This window comes from Trifolium pratense, linkage group LG2 (assembly GCF_020283565.1).
Source record: "Trifolium pratense cultivar HEN17-A07 linkage group LG2, ARS_RC_1.1, whole genome shotgun sequence".
In the NCBI taxonomy this organism is placed as follows: domain Eukaryota; kingdom Viridiplantae; phylum Streptophyta; class Magnoliopsida; order Fabales; family Fabaceae; genus Trifolium; species Trifolium pratense.
The window spans coordinates 27,069,045-27,088,735 of NC_060060.1; the positions used below are offsets into that span (position 1 = coordinate 27,069,045).

A 19,691-nucleotide genomic window follows, 5' to 3' on the forward strand; every position below is an offset into this window, starting at 1 on the left:
ACTAAAATTCACCAATAATTCAAAAATTATTAATTTAATTTACATAATAATATAATTTTTTGGATAAATTAAGTACATATTCTAAAAGATTGTTTACGTTACGCCTGAAAATAAAATAGTGGAATATTTATAAGAATAAGATGACATTTCTTTAAGCAAATAAGAAGATGACACATGTTAAATCTTAAATTCATCTATAAGATTTTCTTTACCTTAACCAAATAACTAAACCTAAATTCAAATATATAAAATCTTCGTCCAAACTTATATATTAACAACAACAAATATTCGAGTTTATATAATATAATAAGAAAAATAAAATAAATGTTCAAGAAAATATTAAATAAGAGGGACAAAAACTAACAATAATTTTGAAGAGACACAAACCTCGCCAAGAAAAAGAAAAACAAACCAAAAACAAAAGGACCAAACAAAAAAAAAATGTGAACCAAACAATAGACTAAAAAATTGGGACTAATAAAGTTGGAATAAAATTTCACCAAGTGAATAGTGAGAATAAACTCCAAGAGAACGAGAGATGAGTAAGTAGATAAGCTATTTGGAACCTTAAATTGCATAGAACGTAGTAAGCAAATACACTATTTGATACATAATTTTCAAAAAATGAGATCACGCGGAACAAATAGGCAAAGCCACCATATATGAATCATATTCTATAATCAAAACTTATTTTAACATTTCTCATGAGCAATATTGTCTACAAGTATAATTAGGTATGCCTCCAACTCTTATTGAAAATAATAAAATAAGGAATACATCAAAAATAAAAAACAAAGTGACATTTGACTATAAAATTGCAACTCATATAAAGAAAACTAAAATCTTATATGATTACACTAATAAAATAAAAAATGATACATCCTTTCAAACTTATGAAATATTATAAGAGATCTATTACATTAAAATATAAACAAACTACGATATAATAAAAAATCTAATATTTCTAAACAACCATTTTTTTACTCATATACTAATATTAAACATAATCATATTTTAAAATAATATATATTATTTAACTATATGTGATTATAGTTATCACAATCATTATTTTTTTATTTATAAAAATATTTTAATTATATATTTTAATCGAACCCGTGAAACGCACGGGTTTATTCCTAGTAAACTATAAAGGGATCAACTATCGTACCATACTTGAAAAGGAATAACAACCGATGAATGAAGTATAAATAGAGAGAAATTAGTACAAGTAAACCAACAGTACTTGCAACGCCTAGTACCCCACACTAAATATTTCACAATAAAATTTATGCCCTAAAAAATGTTGTATCCATTTTCATTTCTTAGCTCCAAACATGCTTCTACCATGGCATTTCCTTCCCCGTCACTGCTTAATACTACGTCGGTTCACCTCTCCGGCAAATCTCCCACTCTTCCTTTTCCATGCAAACCATTCAATAACCCACTTGCACTTCGGTCCATTCTCTGGGTGAGGGCTAGCTCATCTTTACCACTTTTTGATGTCAATGAGAGCAAAAGGTATATGTAACCTCGAAATTTGATTTTTGGCGGTGTTTATTTTTGTTGTTATAAGTCGCTGGCAAAACTACCTTTAATAGTTTTGCTATTTGAAACTAAAAAAGACGCTTTCAAAAATTAAATTTATTGTCGTGTCTTCATTATTAATTTCTACTAAGGTAGGTTATAATAATAATTTCTAGTAAGTGTTTATTTATTATTTGCCTTTGTGATTTTGCAGCATGTGTGATTTTTTTGACATGGAACTAAAAGTCCGCGAGTATGAGCTTGATCGGTATGGTGTGGTCAACAATACAGTTTATGTTCATTATTGCCAACATGGTGAGACTTTAAGCTATGACATGCATGTAGAACCGTTACTTTAATTTTGAATATCGGTTTTGCTACGGATTAAAAAACTAGTGATTTTGATATAAAATAATTTAGAGATTACATTTTAGAGATTTTATAAAAAAATAGAATTTGTTTTGTGTTTGTTTATTATAGTAAGAATAAACTTTAGTTTGTTTGGGTACAACATGTAAAAAAGTGATTTTTTTATTACAAAATAAGTTTCATCTTTTAATATTTGTTTTTTTTCTCCTCTAAAAAAAATCTATTATTTGAGAAGCTACACTCTTAGCAGCTTCTCAATTTTAGTTGTTTTCTGATTATTTTTAGATTCTGATTATTTTTAAAATCTATAACAAACAGATGAAAAACATTTAAAAGTGAATTTTTCCTAAAATAAGCTATAACAAACGCCCTAAACGAAGACTACAAGTGTTACTTTAGTCTTAAACTACCATAGTTGGTGGTCTAGTCTCCTTTTATGTTTGGGCCTTGTATGATTGTTTGTATTTCTTACTGTGACTATTTGTAAACTCTTGTAATCGTTCTCGGCACATCTTGTGCTGAGGAGGCTTTTTGTTAATATATCTCATTTTGGCTTGTTCAAAAAAAAAAAAACAAACGCCCTAATAATGTTTTCTTGATTTTAGTTTCTAAAAGGATTTTTGTTTTACTTCCTCAAGATTTAAAAACCGTTATTTTTAGTCCCTAACGTCAATTTATTGGGCCATGTGAGGCATCAAAGACTAGAAGAATTTTTCAGTTTGCCGGGACTACCATGTAACCCAAACAAAACAAGTTGATCGAACACAAATTCGAAGGCAATACTAGAGCCACATTCAAGATTTGTTGAATCATCTGCTATTAGGTTGTCGCTATATTAACAATAAAGACAACAAAATAGAGGAAGAGAATGAGGCTAGAGTTTTAATAATAATGTGATAATGTGACCAAACATAACTTATAAAAATAAGGGTTACAAAGAAAATATATAGTAAAACCTAAAAGGACTAGGGTACTACTAACTTAAACTATAAACAACCCAACACATATAAGTCCAATAACATGTTGTCTATAACATCTCTCGTTAAACTCACGATAGATTTGTATTACATAGGAATCATCGAAAGTTCTTCAATCAAGAAACAAGTAAGTACTCAATAATAACTAAAAAAACCCTAAGCATCTAATATTCCAAAATTCCCTCTCAAGCTAAAGTTTTCTTAATATTAAGCTTGTTACAAATTAATCATGAAAATAAGAGATAAAATCAACTAATATATCATGACCAACAGAAGTAGAGCAACCAAAGGAAGGAACCAAACCAAACAAAAATCGAACCAAATCAATTGAAATCAAACGATAGCAAGTAAAACGAAATGAAGCTAGCCATTCCAATCTAAACTGATATTGAGAACAAGAAAAACAACAGAGAGAATCAAACTAAAAAAAATTATCGAACTAAACCAAATCAAACTAAACTGTGCAACTAGTTAGGGATGTCAACGAGGCGGAGAATGAGCAGGAAGTATTTTACTTATCTTCCCCACCATCTAAAAAGCACCGCATCTTCATCCCCCAGGAGTATTATAATTTCTCCATTCCACTCCCCGCATATCATCAAATTTCCCGGGGGGGTCTATGGATATTAAAAAAGTATCAATTCAATATTTTCAATCAAACTAGCCGTAAAAAAAAAGATTAACCATAAAACAAATAAAAAAATTAAGATATTATTGTGAGTTTTGTGACATCATATAATAAAATCAAATGCATATATATATATATATATATATATATATATATATATATATATATATATATATATATATATATATATATATATATATAAGGTTTGTTAACTTAGACCCACCTAAAAACATGAAGGTCTAAGTTAGCAAGGTGCATCTTTTCACTTTAGACCAAAACACCCCTTTTTACTACTATTTTAATATAGTTTCAAGCCAAGAGTAGTTTAGTAAAACTGATTTGATGTTTTAACATGAAAGTCTAAGTTAGCAAGGTGCACATTTTCAAAATTGAGTAACATGTTTTCTGTCATTTTTTGATTTCCTATGTTGTTTATTTAGATTGCATATATTTATAATTAAGTGTGTGTAAATTAGCAAATAAGTGCACCAACATTTAATAAAATTTACCTAACTAACCCTCAATTTTCTAGTGTAAAATAATTAAATGTCAAAGTTTTTTTGTCCAAAGTGAAAAAGTGCACCTTGCTAACTTAGACTTTCATGTTTTTGGGTGGGTCTAAGTTAGCAAACCCATATATATATATTTCAATAACATATCAAACGATTTTAGATTTATTTCAATAGATCACACTGCAATTGCCTTGCGAGGGCCGCGCTATATGGTCCGGATCATTAAGTATATATGGGCAATTGGATCATGCTTAATTTATTCTTTTATGGGTCAAAGTGAAAGGATCTTAGATCTCTTAAACAAATGGTCAGAGGCAGGGACGGATCTAGGAATCTATAAAACGGGGGACCGAAATAATTAAATAATAAAAATTAAATAAATCATAATAATCATAATAGTACTTAAATATGCTTAATAAAAAATAAAAAAATGCATTATATTGTTTAACTAAATTGTACATGACATTGCTCTATATCATAAAATTCATCAACAACTGAACCGTATTAATTAGTTTGAAATTCATTTTCTATCTTATTTCTCAACCTATTTTTCGCAATCTTCATATAGCAAGAAAATAATTTTTCACTTATAGCAAACAATAAGAATTAACTTAATTGAATTTGGACTTTTTTTTTTGGGTGAAGAATTGAACTTGGACTTTAATAGTGTATAATATATATTATCAAAATATTTTAAAGTAAATTGTTACAATTACTATATTGTGGGTGCATGTTTTGCACCAAACGGTCGTTACTAATCTTTTAACACATCTCTCAAATATCAATTTATGTAGTATGTATCAAGAACAAGTATATTATGAAGAAAAAATATGACAAGAGGGGGGGGCCTCATCCCCTACTTGCCCCCCCTTATGTCCGTCCCTGGTCAGAGGTTCGATTCATGGTTGTTGTTGTATACGAAAAAATTTTGGTGGGAGGAAAGAATTCACGTTGTGTTCATTGACAAATATTAATCATCATTAATGGTGATGAAAACTTCGTACCTATAATCTAATAGAGTTTAATTGATATGCACTGACGGTGTAAAATAGTTTTACACGATCGTCCAATAAATAACCATCATTTTGCCATGTCATGTCAAGAAAGTGGGGTGATGTGGCGGAAAACATGATTGGTATTGATTGACAGTGTAAAATTATTTTACACCGTCGGTGCATATCAATTAAATCCAATCTAATAACCAACAAAAAAAAATTCCTATTTTTTTAATTAGATTATAATTGAGAGGTTAGTTCTATTTTAAGGGTTTGCTTAACCGATCTTGTTTTTCTGAATTTTGTAGCAATTAAAAGACAAACTTTCTTTTTCACATGCATAAACTGATCGTTTATACATAAATATCTCCATAAGGTGGCAATGAATTTTTGGAAACCATTGGTATTAATTTTGATGAATTGGCTGTTACACTGGCAGTGTCAGAACTATCCCTCAAATTCCTTGCACCTCTGAGAGTAAGTCACACCAAATTTCTCGGTCATTTTTGTGGTTTAGGTATATAGCCTTCCTATTCAAGATGTGTTTGGTTTAAGAGAGAAATAGGGAAGAGAGAAAAACACGAAAACTAATTGATGAATTTTGACTAAAGTTTATCTAAATTCATTCATCGGTTTTCATGTTTTTCTCTCTTTCCTATTTCTCTCTCTCAAACCAAACACACCAAATGATATGTCATAATGTATAACATATATCTGTTTTTTCTTTTTTTCTTTTTCTGATTTTAAATAATGCAATCAGGGTGGAGACAAATTTATTGTAAAAGTTAGAATTTCCAACGTTTCAGCTGCCCGTGTATACTTCCAACATTTCATCTATAAGCTACCAAACAAAGAGGTTTATTTTCATACTTACGGTTTACTATTCCATCTCGTTTTAAATATAAGAGACGGTTGAATGAACAAAAGTTAATTTATCTTATCCAAATTTATTAACTTTTGTTGACCAAACCATGGTGTGTTTGGTTTGAGAGAAAGAAAATGCGAAGAGAGAAAAACACGGATTCCAATGAATGTACTTAAAAATCTGTGTTTAGTTCAAGTACATCCATTGAAATTTGTGTTTTTCTCTCTTCGCATTTTCTTTCTCTCAAACCAAACACATTTAAAGCCAGAAGATAGTATTTTTTCTCATCATATTTGAAAATATTTGCTAATAATGATTGTTGAATTTGATGACAGCCTATTTTGGAAGCTAAGACCACAGTAGTGATGCTTGACAAAAACTATTGTCCTATTCGAATTCCGGCGGATATAAAGTCTAAAATTGTTAAATATATTTCTGGGAGGAGGAAGTTTATACAAATAAATAGTGTTTAGACATACTCACATAAATGAAGAAAGAGAAAAGATAAAATAATTTAATAATAAATATTTTTAAATAAATAAATAATACGAATATTTATATGTATACACCTAAACACTATTCATTTGTATGTAAGACTTTCTCTCTTAGGAAAACTCTAAGGGTAAGGATCGTGGTTCCGAGACAACCTAAGCTACAAGTAAGCTTCAACGGTTGGCCTTCTAATGATGCAAATAGGCCCAAAAGAGATCCAAAGGCCACTGCTATCACATTAATTATGTAAAATAAATTATAAATAAATATGATAGTTTTTTTTTTTTGAAACAAAATAAAAATGATAGTTAGTTTCTACTTTTCGGTTTAAAAAATTAATTTGAGGGAATGTACCCAAAAAAATAAAAGTAAGTTGAGGGAACTTTACTTATTTATCCTAATTTATGCGAGCAGATATGTTGTAAGTTGTGTATTTGAAGTATAGACCATGAATGAAAGAATTAAGAAGTTATTGGAATAAACAACAGTTAATTGGAATGGATTTTCAAGTGGCAAGACCGGTTCCACATAAGGCAATTCAAGCAAGAGCCTTAGTTTCCCAAAAATATGAAAAATTTATTAAGTGAAAATGTCTCTAGTCATGAATTCGTTAGTTTACAATAAAAAAAGGACTTCGAAATAAAGATATAGTCATTCGAAAAAGATAAAATAGTATCTTTCACATTATAAAATACTGTAAAATCTTTGTATTCTATGAATAACGGAAAAATATTTGAGACTTCATATTAAAAAAAAAAAAAAAACTTTTTGCATTTTTTATTTAACAATTTCACTCTTCCTCTAAATGCAAAAAAGTCTTACTACATATGCTATCGAACTGTTCACAAGCACAACACATCAACTTCAAACAACCACGCCTATCCAAAACAGAAATGGATGTCTGTGTAGCTAAAGGATTATGTTTCAATTGTTTGTCACGAAAGATACATCCTTCATCCCAAAATATAAGAGAAAATTGTTCAAAAAAATTAATGTATTTGGTTAAATTTTTGGACTAGATACATCAACTTTGGTTGACCAAATGGTGGGCAACAAATGTGTTCTTTAAAAATCATTCAAAATGTGTTAGAATGTGTTCAAATGTACCATTATAGTGGATGTATATATATATTTTTCTCTCTATACATCCTATACCTATACAAGGAGCTGACATTGTTTCTTGGTGTACAATAGTTACAAACATTTTAAGGTGCCTCTCGAAGATGAAGAATGATCTTTTATAAAAATGGTGTCTACAACAGTTGATTCTTCCTGGAAAATTGAATATATGAGTCCTTCTATCTTGCCTAGTGAGACAAATAAAAAGGAAAAAAAGAAAGTATAAGAAAAATCTTATATTTAAAAAGAGGTAGTAGTTCTATGCATTTACTCTAGGCGACGTCTAATGGCATCGTTGGTTTAAGTCTTGGACCATGCACCACTTATGAATATTTTTTTTGAAGAAGACCACTTATGAATATTATTATAATATATATGAATTTTACAAAATCTATCATTGTATTGAAAATTTATATCATATAAATCATTCATAATTCGTTTATTTCTTTCAATTTAACGGTAAATTTAATAAAATTCATATTTATTATAATAATATTTGCAACTTATACACCATGAAAGACTTCGATAAAATCTTCCATATTAAAAAAAAGTTTCTCTCTCTTAAATCAAAACTTCTGACCTCTCTCTAAAAACTTTCAATCGCTGCCCTAAATCCAAACTTCTCCATTTCAAGATGTAGGAGGTTGCTGACGGTGGTGCGATGAGCGGGGGATGCCCTCCGCACCACTTTAGTCTAGATTTGGTTAATGTCGTGTGGAGTTGAGGTGAGGTGACGTGGTGGTGGGGTTGGTGCGTACGGTGTTGATGGGTGGCGTTTGGTGCTGGCGCCGCCGATATTTGGTTGATGCCGCGTGTAGTGGTTTTCTAGGATATTTGATTCTCTGACCGCTTTCCAAATCTGTTGAGATTTGCATGATTCTTTTTAAGTCTCTATTGGTGTCCAAATCTGTTGAGATTTGCATGTTTCTCGTGTTTCTGGATGACCACTTCCGCGTCAGTGTTCATTGTTTTGAGGTGGTCTGCGAGCTGAGACTTGTCTGCCGGTTGATGTGCCGATCATTTTTTATTCGAGATCGGGAGTTAGTGTCGATCTAATGACTACTTTTGGGGCTGGGTTGGTGTCTTCTGGTGGCCTGAAATCCGAGGGGTGTCTTTCTGATTTTGGGATTATGAGGTGAACCTCTATTAAGTGTTGTTTGTTTTGGTGTTTATTTTTATCTGGTTAATAATATATTTGCTGTAAAAAAAAATCTTCGATATTAGCCGAACCCTATTAAGTGAACCTCTATTAAGTGTTGCATGTAGTTGGCCATTCAATTTTATTGTAAAAAAAAAAAAAAAGTATATATTAAGGGTCTTGCTAACGAGTGCCCCCAAGACACTCTTTAAGCATTTCAATAAATTTTTTATTCAAAATTCTATAAAAAGCTTACTATTTAAGGGCTTAAAGAGTACAATTTCCAATACGTTGACTTTACGCATTTCGATAAAAATTTTATAAAAAACTTAAGAGTTTAAAGAGTGACCCGGACATTATTTAGCATTTGTCGTATCTTAATATCAATCTCTAATAAGGGGGATGACCAACTTTTGTACTAGTTCTTAATTTCGTGTATTTGAAGATGACAATTTGGATGGCAGAGGAAAACTTTGTTAGTTGAGCTAAAAACGAGGTGCAGAACTTTTTTCCATTAATTTTCAATAATTCATACATATATGAAGATGCATTTCAACCATGGGATATAACGCCGATTTGACGGAGAAAAATAAATAAAATTAAAATGTTTCACCCATTTTCATTTCGTTGTTCCAACCATGCTTCTCCGACGCCGTTTCGTTCCCTATTCCTTCTCAATACTACGTCGTTTCATCTCGCCGGTCAATCTCTCACTTTTCCATTTTCCCGCCGGCAGTTAAATCCACCGGCACTCCGGTCAGTTCCCCCAGTGAGAGCTGTTGCCTCCTCCTCTTCACCACTCTTCGATATCAGCGGAGGCAAAGGGTAGGTACATGTAATAATTGCTCCTTAAAACCCTTGTTTATGCTTCATTGTTAACGGTTGTTAAATTTTCTAATGTTGAAATTGGGAACTTCAATTTAGCACTTCTCTCAAATCATTATTATCGTTTTAGAATATCAACCGTTGTACTTATTATTTTTCAATCATAATAATCCTGTATAGTAAACCATCAAACTAATTGTAACGGATAAATTAGATTCTAGGGACGAAACCGATAGAATCAAGTCTCAAAGTAGGAATTCTAACGAATTGAATAGAATTCGATACAAATAAGATTATACAAACATAAATGAGAGAGTTTTGAGAGAAGAAGATAATTGTTCATTCATTCATTGATTTTCAAAGTGAGGCACAATGCCTTTAAATACAACCCTAAAGGATAAAAATGTCAAATGACATAAAATAAACTATTATTTAAAATAAACTATTAATTGATACTTAATTCCTGTCACACTAGTCTCTGACGTTGTAGGACACTCTCAAATCGGTCGATTATGAATATATTTAAAATTTTGAATTTAAAAATAAGGGGATGAATACTATTTAGGCCTATAGTATTTACTAGTCTTTTCGTATCCTTGTTGGGGTTGATTGTCAAGTCTCACATTGTTGGAGAAATCCTACATTGCTTAGTGTGGTGAAGCACGAGTAGACTAAGAGTATATATTGGACCTAGGTTCTTTGTTTTAGATGCATCATCTGGCTTAGTTTAAATATTTGTTTTGGAGAGTGTGGGTGTATTGAGGGTCGTGTGATGGTTGAGAGAAGTCTATGTGTTGTAAATTTTTTCACATAGTAACAATTCTCTGGTTGTCGAGTTTCTACGTTATATTCTTGTGTTGTGATTGTGCTTATATCCCCTCCCTCCATCTCATGTTACAACCGTTTACGGTTTTAACACATGAATTAAGTAATGCAATTCATATCATAAATTTAGAAAAATATTGTATACTTTTCTACATTGCCATTTGCAATAATATAAAAAGAGAAGTTGATCATGGTTAAAGAAGAAAAACACTTAAATTCCATTTGCTTATGTGCATAGAAAAGTTTGACCAGTTTGGGTATAGGATTGTTTATTTTTACTATGTTGTCAATAGCATGCTATAGTGGAATAGTGTAGCAGTGGTAGGATTCGGCACGATGCCATCTCCCCGTAAGCCGCTTTCAGCAATAACGGTTGTAGCGGCCATGAAATGTGGGAATCCCACTATCCGCTCTACCACTATAGCAATCTTTACTAACAAGTTGTGCCTAATGGAGATTAGGAGTTTGGGGTGGAAGAAGAAGAGTTTTAATTAAGTGATGAACAAGATAATATTGATGTGGTGGAACTTAGAATTGAAGATGAGGCATATGCTGATGTGAAACATGCTTTTGATTACTTTTAGAACTTATTTTGATGTGAAATGACAAATTTGATTATAGCTATTAAGTATGGTTGTCCCTTTAATTTACGTTTACTTTGTACATTGTTTTTTAGTCTTTGCTTAAATGGCCATCTCACTATCCGCTGTAGCATTTTTAGGGTTCGGCGCTACGCACGACTATCTGGGATTTACAACATACAGTAGTTTCTAGCTTGACAGCATTGTAGTGTACATGTTTTATCGATATTATATTTTTATTGAAATCATGAAAATGGAAATGTAAATTTTTCATTCTTTGTAATAATATCACAGGCAGGTTATACTCATTTGCCTTTATCATTTTGCAGCATGAGTGGGTTCTTCGATGTCGAACTAAAAGTTCGTGATTATGAGTTGGATCAGTTTGGTGTGGTCAACAATTCAGTTTATGCTGGTTATTGTCAACATGGTGAGACCTCATGAAACATGTAGATTTTCAGTACCACAAACTGTTACTTTTATATGAATTTGATGTTGAGATCACTTTTCACATAAGATGTGTGTTAATTTTGAAATGTTCACATGTCTAAATGAAACAAGTTTGTCATGGCATAATGTGGACAGCACTGGTGTGGTAATTTGATGACTTTAGGATCAAAATATTGTTTACTGTCGGTATCTTTAATCCCTTTCTCTAGGGAAAAAAATATATTGTTTGATTTATAGTCTTGCGCAAATGACTTGAGTTTAGACTTGCGGTCCATATTTTAAAACCACATGTGTCAAAAAAATCCATTTGGTAAGCAACAAAACCAGAGCAGCACAAGCATAAGATACAATTTTTATAATCTTTTATTCATGGCTAAACAAAGATATAGACTCAATAATCATATCAAGAAGGAATGTAATTGGTCTAAACTTTGATTCAAGGGAGTTATTGACATTGCACAGCTATTTATGGTGTGGTGCTTGAGGTAATGTCTAAACCTTAGGATTTTGAAGGGTCACACCAAACTTTCTGTTCAAATTTGGATGCAAACAGTTATTTACACTGCTAGTTTCTTTTTGTTCAATGAGTGGTTTACATATGGTATGTTTCATATCTTGGCTATGCTTTTAAATGTTGCCCCCTTTTTCATGATCTATTTTTTGGTGTATTCAATCCTTTTTAATTTAGTGATCAGGGGGTGACCCATAATAGGACCCTGAATTGAAATAGGGTCAGTTGATTACATACAACTATTTGATGTATCATTCTGAATTTTGTAGCAATTTAAGAGTACTCCAATTTTTCCATTCATAAACTGATCATTTATATCTAAATATCTTCATAAGGTCGTCATGAATTCTTGGAAAGCATTGGTATTAATTGTGATACTGTAGCTCGAAGTGGTGAAGCATTGGCCTTGTCAGAACTATCCTTCAAATACCTTGCACCTCTAAGAGTAAGTCACGCTAATTTCATTGGTCATTTGTATTTTTTAGCCATCATCTCCTGATACAAGGTAGTAACTCTAAAAGGATATGACGATTATATAGCATAGATCTGTTTTGCTTGCCAATGTTTATGTTTGTACTGATTTTTAAAAACTTTCAACCAGAGTGGAGACAAATTTGTCGTAAAGGTTAAGATTTCTGGCTCCTCAGCTGCTCGTATACACTTTGATCACTTCATCTATAAACTACCAAACCTAGAGGTGTATTTCCATCACTCTCTGTTTACATTTTTACCGTCACTTAACATATTTGTTGATATTTTTGGTAAATTTGATGACAGCCTATTTTGGAAGCTAGGGCCACAGCAGTGTGGCTTGACAAAAACTATCGTCCTATTCGAATTCCGGCAGATATTAGGTCTAAATTTGTTAAACTTATTCGTAGTGAGGACTCATAAATCATGCATCTTTCGGAGCAACTATTATTGATAGATCATTGAGAAAGTAAGCTATTTTTGTACTTTCCTTCTATTTGGAATGTGAATGAGCAAAGAGGTAGCAGTAGTACCATACTGTAATGCAGAGTCCTGTAATTTTAAATAGTAAAAAACCTAGCTTAAACCATAATTCTAACAATATTAAACAGTTCAGTTTTCGATGCTTAGTAAAAATAAACAGCATAGGGACTCTATTTTCTTGTTAGTCTGAATACTTAGGCTCTTTCCGGCTTTCTCATTGTTTATTACTTGCTACCATGGTTTCAAATTGTTGTTCAAGTTGCAGATGCGGTCGTTGCAATTGCGGCTGCAGTGACGCGCATTGCACCTGTTGCGGCGTGAAATAATTTTAAATTTTCACAAAATATTTAAATTAGACCACCACTACACTGTTTTTCTACCATAATAGAGTCTCAACCTGCTATGTAAATACCAATTGAGAGGTACTTGAAATACACAATTGAGAGATTGTTTAAAGGGAGATTTTTCATTTGATTTGAAGTAGGTTGGGATTTGGGATTCTTCAATTTTAATTTTCAGTGAGAAGATTTGAACGAAAATGGTTGAATGTCTGTTGCAATTCGTGATGCAATTATGATGCAGCCAAACACGTGATTGAAGATCACACCGCAATTGCAGTGAGATGCGGTTGCGGAGGCTACTACATCAATAATATTGTGGCCTCCATTGCGGATGCGAACCACAATTTGAAACCATGTGTGCTAATGATTAAAAGGGTGGGGGGAATTACATGTTTGAACCATTTTTTCTTGTGTATGTATGCTTAGCTTCTTCTGGTGTTGAGTAATTGCTGAGGTATTCATGTGAAGTTGTTGAGAAATATATATTTTTTTTGATATATAAGTTGTTGAGAAATATTGGACAATGTGAATTAAGTCCAGAATTTAAACATTATATACTAAAGATGGTGCTTTTAATTTCCAATATGGCGGCCTTTGAAATTTGCTACTTAACTTTTTGACAAAAAAACTTTGCTACCTAAAGTCCAGCTGACTACAAAGTTTGTCAGATTTTGTAATTGTTTTTCAAATTTAACCAATCATAAACTCTTCATCATCCCCATATGATTTTTTTTAGTTAATTATATTGGTAGTGTTATCTATTACTATGTAAGTTGTGTCTTTTTAAATTAGAGCATTAGGATTAGAATACATTATGAGATGGGAGGAGTGTTTTGAATATAACAATTAACTATTCAAGAAATATTGTATTATTGTGGCACCAAACTGTATAATCAAATGGAATAGTTGAAAATTGTCTTTAAGTGGAATAGTTTATTATGCTGGTAGCCGTGGAAGTTGAGTTGTCCTCAAATGAGAATTATTTTTGTTATCCTACTGGCTACTCATGTGTCCTATACATTTTTCATGTTACCCTTTCGCTACTTAAGTAGTTTATGTTATAAAAATGAGAAATTTTGAGGAAAAAACACCCTACCAAGATTACGCCCGCTACTTAAGTAGCGGTTTAAGTAGCGGACGTTATAAAAATCTTGGTAGGGTGTTTTTTCCTCTAAAAAACACTCTTTTATTCCCTAAAGATGCATTTGTTGCTCCATAAATGACGGTCCATATTTAGAGTTTTGAAACAATTCTTTTTTATTCCATGAAGTTTCGCGAGCATTTAGGGATGACGATGGATAGGGTATGGGTAGGGTACCATAGTAGCCATCCCTATACCCGCAAATTGAAAAAATACCCATACCCATCCCCATACCCTATGGATACCTAAGTACCAATACTCGTACACGTTATCCGCATTTTTACTAAAAATAAATTGATCAATTATAAAATATCATATCATTTTAACATAATTAAAAAATTTCAAAGATTTTAATATTGACTAATGAAAATTATAAACAATATTGTTACCAACCTTATGTTAAAGTTCATATTTATGTTAAATATTCACTTTATTTTTGTATAATTTTGTTATAAATAAATATTTTTATTAAAAACATGTAATAGTTTAATAGTGTTGTATTGTTTTAAATTGATTTACATATATTATTATATAATAATATAAATAAAATAAATAAATATATATTATGTGGGTATGTGGCGGGGTGGGTACTAAGGTACCCCGTACCCGCACTAGTACTCGTTCATTTTTGCGGGTAATTACCCATGCCCGTACCCAAAATACGAGTTTTTACCCTCCCCGTTGTTGGTAATTTTTGTGGGCACCCTCTGAGTATGAGTCAAATTGTCATCCCTACGCGCATTAAATTTGTTTTTTTTTTTACTCAACTTTAATTCAATCACCGTTTAATTAATGACTCGGATTCTCCTTCCAAATCAGGCTGCAAATATTATTACACATAATGACCGTGTAATTAATGACGTGAGTTTATAAGGCAACAATGTAAATACGTATATTATTACACATAATGACAAGGTGAGCACTCCGGTACACATCTTATGTGGACGTGTACCGGTACACTGTTAAGGTGTATAATTTTAATTGGTCCATATGTAATAATAATTTAACATGTCATTTCAAGACTTCTTTAAATAGAAATTTCCTAAATTACTCTTTTAATTTACAAAAATTTTAAAATGGAAATTAAAAAAATTTCCTAAATTGTCTTTTGTCAAAATAAATAGAGATGTTTTGTAAAAAAAAATAAAATAAAAAGAGATGAGATGAGATTTTTAATTTACAAAAATTTCAAAATGGTTTTTTTTTTTACAAAAGGGTTTTTTTTTTGTGAAATTGACAAAAGGGTTTTAATATATGTGTTTTTTTGCTTTTCATCAATTTCTATTATTTTTTATACTTATAGCACCACTCGTTTTGAAACATTTCTTTCAATTTCTCGTAAAGTTCATATTTTTGTTTCATATATGCAATTTCGAGGTTTTTCAATTTCCGACGGTTGGATTTTTTTTTTGTTTTAGGTTGTGGGTATCATTCTTCTCTTTCTTGCATCAAAAAAATCTTACTAAATACCCCTTCCGATCCTATATATAAGAAAAAGTTTATGTTTAAATTTAATGTAAAGTTGATGTATCTAAACTATAATGTTATCTAGATACATCAATTTTACAATGAATCTAAAAAATAAACTTTTTCTTATATATAGGATCGGATGGAGTAACATTTTCCTTTAGGGTATGTTTGTTTCAAAGTAGATGGAGTGAAGGGGAGGTGAGGAAATATTTGTAATAAAGGGTAATTTTGGTAGAAACTCTCAAATATCTCAAATGTTATATATTTTTTAAAAAACTCTCTCAAATATATATATATATATATATATATATATATATATATATATATATATATATATATATATATATATATATATATATTTGTAGAAACTCTCAAATATTTTTTTTGTACAATATTTGAGATATTTGGGAGTTTCTACCAAAATTACCCTTTACTAAAAATATTCCTTCAATTTTTTTTTTTTTTAATCAAGCAAACTTAACGTCTTTCATCAACTAGTAAATGTTCAATACATAAGAGAATAATCTCAAATCTACGGAAACTAGCCCAAGAATTGGCCGTCCGAGCAAGTGAACGAGCAACCATATTCACTTGTCTCCTAACAAACTTCACTTCAAAGTTTATACACGATAACATAATTTGGATAATATCAGCAACAATTAAACTAAATTCCGAATTATCACTATGCCTCGTTCGAATAGCTTCAGTTAAAACCTGTGAGTCGCTTTCAAATTGAACCCTATACAGACCTCTATTAGGTAAATGAATATTTTTCCGATATATTAGATCATTAAATTATTTAGGTAAATGAATATTTTTCCAAAAAAAATCATTTTTTATCATTTAAAATATTATAATAACTAAATACTATTTATCAAAATTATAAAAAAAAAAAAATTATCACTCATAATAGTCAATATTGATTTTTTTTATGAAAAAATGTAAAAACGTTTGTGTATGGCTTATAAAACATTGAAATTGTGTCTTTTCTTATGAAACTACTAGCATGACACCCGTGCGTCCGCACGGGAGTCGCGGCGTTGCCGCTCCTCATTTGGTAAGATGAAATTTATTGGAAAGTAGATTAAAATATAAAAGAAAAATAGAAGGGATATAATATTTGGTAAAAAAAATAGAAAAAAAACAATGGTAAAATTATCACAAAAAAACTTTAGTATAACATAGTATAATCAATGTTCAAAGATTATGGAATTTATTTAACAACTTTATAGTATAGTTTATCAAAATTGTAGGTAAAGCATGCCGTACGTGTACCAAGGTACTTATCAGGAAATTAATATGAAAGAGCATATTTATAAATTAAGCAAAATCAAAATCAACCACCATGACCATTCTTATCACCACAAACTACCCAAACTCAAAATTGGAGAGACTAAAAGCATATATTAAATTTAATTATTTCTCCTAATTTTCTAAAACAAAAGACTAAATACTCAATTTAATTCCTAAAAAAAATTAACAATTTATAAAGGAAAACTATTTTCTTATAGTTGAATACTGTATTGTACCAAAACTTTTGAGGTCTTGGTCATTGTCGTTATTAGAAATAAAACTTTTGAGGTCTTGGTCATTGTCGTTATTAGAAATATATCTTGTACTCCTATCTACTAATCCATTTATGTGATTCTAATTAAGTCTACGATAATGGGAGGTTACGCCGAAAGATGTTCTTATAAAATCTTGGAAAAGTATGTACCGAAACAAAATCAATCTTTGAAAAGTTTATATTGCTTTTGCTACTTTAGGTCTCCATAGAAATATAAATATAGATAATGTAAAAATTGTGAAAAAAAATAGGCTACCTTATTAATATATTAGTAAAAATATAGGTCTTGTAAAAATCACCAAAAAACTTATGTCAATATATTAATATATGAGTATAAATATAGTCACGTAAAAATTATTAAAAAATAGGCAATCGTATGTGAAAATATAGGTCTCACAACAATCATCAAAATAATTAGGTCACCGTATTAAATATGAGTATAATCTGTATATTTGTAAAATAAAAAAAAATAGACAACTTAATTTTTATTTTATTTTTGTTACAAACAACTTAATTAATATATAATTAAAAGTATAAGTCCCATAGAAACCACACCAACAAAAAAGTTTCCATATTAATATATGAGTTATAAATATAACCCTATAATATATACACAAAATACCCATGAAAGTTTATCTAATGTACCCCCTCAAATAGCCCTCTTTATCCAAAACGATATAAGACATGGCTGAGGTTTTTGTTTCTCTTTTATAATAAAGTTTTGTTTCAAAAAAAATAAATAAATATAGGTCCCGCAAATGTTATAAAAGATGGACAAACTTATTAATATGAGTAAAACACATAGGTTCCCATAATCCCATGTACCCAAAAAAAAAAACACATATGTTCCCAGAAATCACACAAAAGATTAGGTTCTCGTACTAATATATGATTATAAATATAGCTCTAAAAAAAATAGTAAAAATTTGAAAACTAAAATTTATTTGGAAAAGTGCAAATAATAGGTATTTATTGGTGAATTAAGATGATGGTATAATAGGAAGATAATGTGCAAAAATTCACTTTCTTAATTTAGTGTTATCATTCTAACTGAACACTTATAAAAAATCAAAAGGAGTAAAATATTAAAAAGGAATTAACCATCTCAAGAAAAATTTTAAAATATTGAAATTATTTACTAACTTTCAAATATGACACAAAATACCCATGAAAGTGATGATGTGTCAAATTATTAAGTAGGGGATTTTCACATGTATCTAGTTTTCTTAGGTCCTTTGTAATATATATATATATATGAGTATGAATATAGTCCCGTAAAAATTATTAAAAAATAGGCGATCTTATTAATATGTTAGTGAAAATATATGTCTCACAACAATCATCAAAATAATTAGGTCACCGTATTAAATATGAGTATAAAGTTAGGTTCTACATAAATTATTAAAGATCAGGAAACCTTATTAATAAGAGGATAAATATAGGTCACTCACAATTCACACAAAAGATTATGTCTCCGTATAAATATATGAGTATAACTCGTATAATTATTAAAAAAAAAACAACTTTATTAATATAGGAGCAAAAATATAAGGCCCGGAGATATAACAAAAAAAAGAGGTTCCCGTATTAATATGAATATAGCCCGTAAAATTATTAAAAAAAATAGACAACATAATATATTAGTAAAAACACAAGTTCTTTGAGAATCACAAAAAATAGTAGATTTTCGTATTAATATATGAGTATAAATATAGGTCTCACAAAAAATAGTAAAAAACTGACAACTTCATTAATAAGAGTAAAAACATAGGTCTCGCATAAATCCCACAAAAAATTAGATCCTTGTATTAATATATGAGTATAAATATATGTCATGTAGAAATTATGAAGAATGAACAACTTTATTAATATATGATTAAAAATATAAATCTCGTAGAAATCAGAAAAACAATAGGTTCTCCCATTAATATCTGAGTATAAATTTAGGTCCAACATAAATTATTTAAAATCAGGAAACCACCTCAAATATGACACAAAATACCCTTGAAAATAATTATGTGTCAAAAAATGAAAAAAGAGGAAAATTGGTGATTTCATATGTATCTTCTTTTTTCCTTAAAAAAAAAAGTATCTTCTTTACATATATTGTAGATGTGTCATTATATTCATTCATCGGTCATAATTATTAATTTTATGTGGATTTCTATATGTTATTTATTTTATTTTTTTGTAAGGTAAAGAAATGTTTTAAATTGAGTAATTAAAACAAAATTAATACAGCCTATATAGTAGATTGTATAGGATATATCGATGCCCAGCTAATTGATTTTTGTTTAATAAAAAAATTGAATTTATATAAAGTGAGGTAATTTGAATTTGGGTTACATACAAAAAATTGGAGTTTTAGATAAAAAGAAAAAAATTGTGGGAGAAGTAACAAATAAAG

The 19,691-nt window shown here is 30.0% G+C and overlaps 2 protein-coding genes across 2 annotated transcripts; both read left to right on the forward strand.

The window, feature by feature from the left end:
- Nucleotides 1-1,300: 1,300 nt before the first annotated feature.
- LOC123904479 (acyl-acyl carrier protein thioesterase ATL3, chloroplastic-like) lies at nucleotides 1,301-6,343 on the forward strand. The gene is made up of 5 exons (XM_045954140.1): nucleotides 1,301-1,518; nucleotides 1,739-1,839; nucleotides 5,382-5,482; nucleotides 5,766-5,861; nucleotides 6,206-6,343. Exons 1-5 carry the CDS (start codon nucleotides 1,301-1,303, stop codon nucleotides 6,341-6,343), a joined length of 654 nt encoding a protein of 217 aa, XP_045810096.1.
- A 2,655-nt stretch (nucleotides 6,344-8,998) lies between these two features.
- Nucleotides 8,999-12,956, forward strand: LOC123911692 (acyl-acyl carrier protein thioesterase ATL3, chloroplastic-like). Its single transcript, XM_045963164.1, has 5 exons — nucleotides 8,999-9,444; nucleotides 11,180-11,280; nucleotides 12,147-12,256; nucleotides 12,413-12,508; nucleotides 12,589-12,956. Exons 1-5 carry the CDS (start codon nucleotides 9,224-9,226, stop codon nucleotides 12,703-12,705), a joined length of 645 nt encoding a protein of 214 aa, XP_045819120.1. The 5' UTR covers nucleotides 8,999-9,223; the 3' UTR covers nucleotides 12,706-12,956.
- Nucleotides 12,957-19,691: the final 6,735 nt, after the last annotated feature.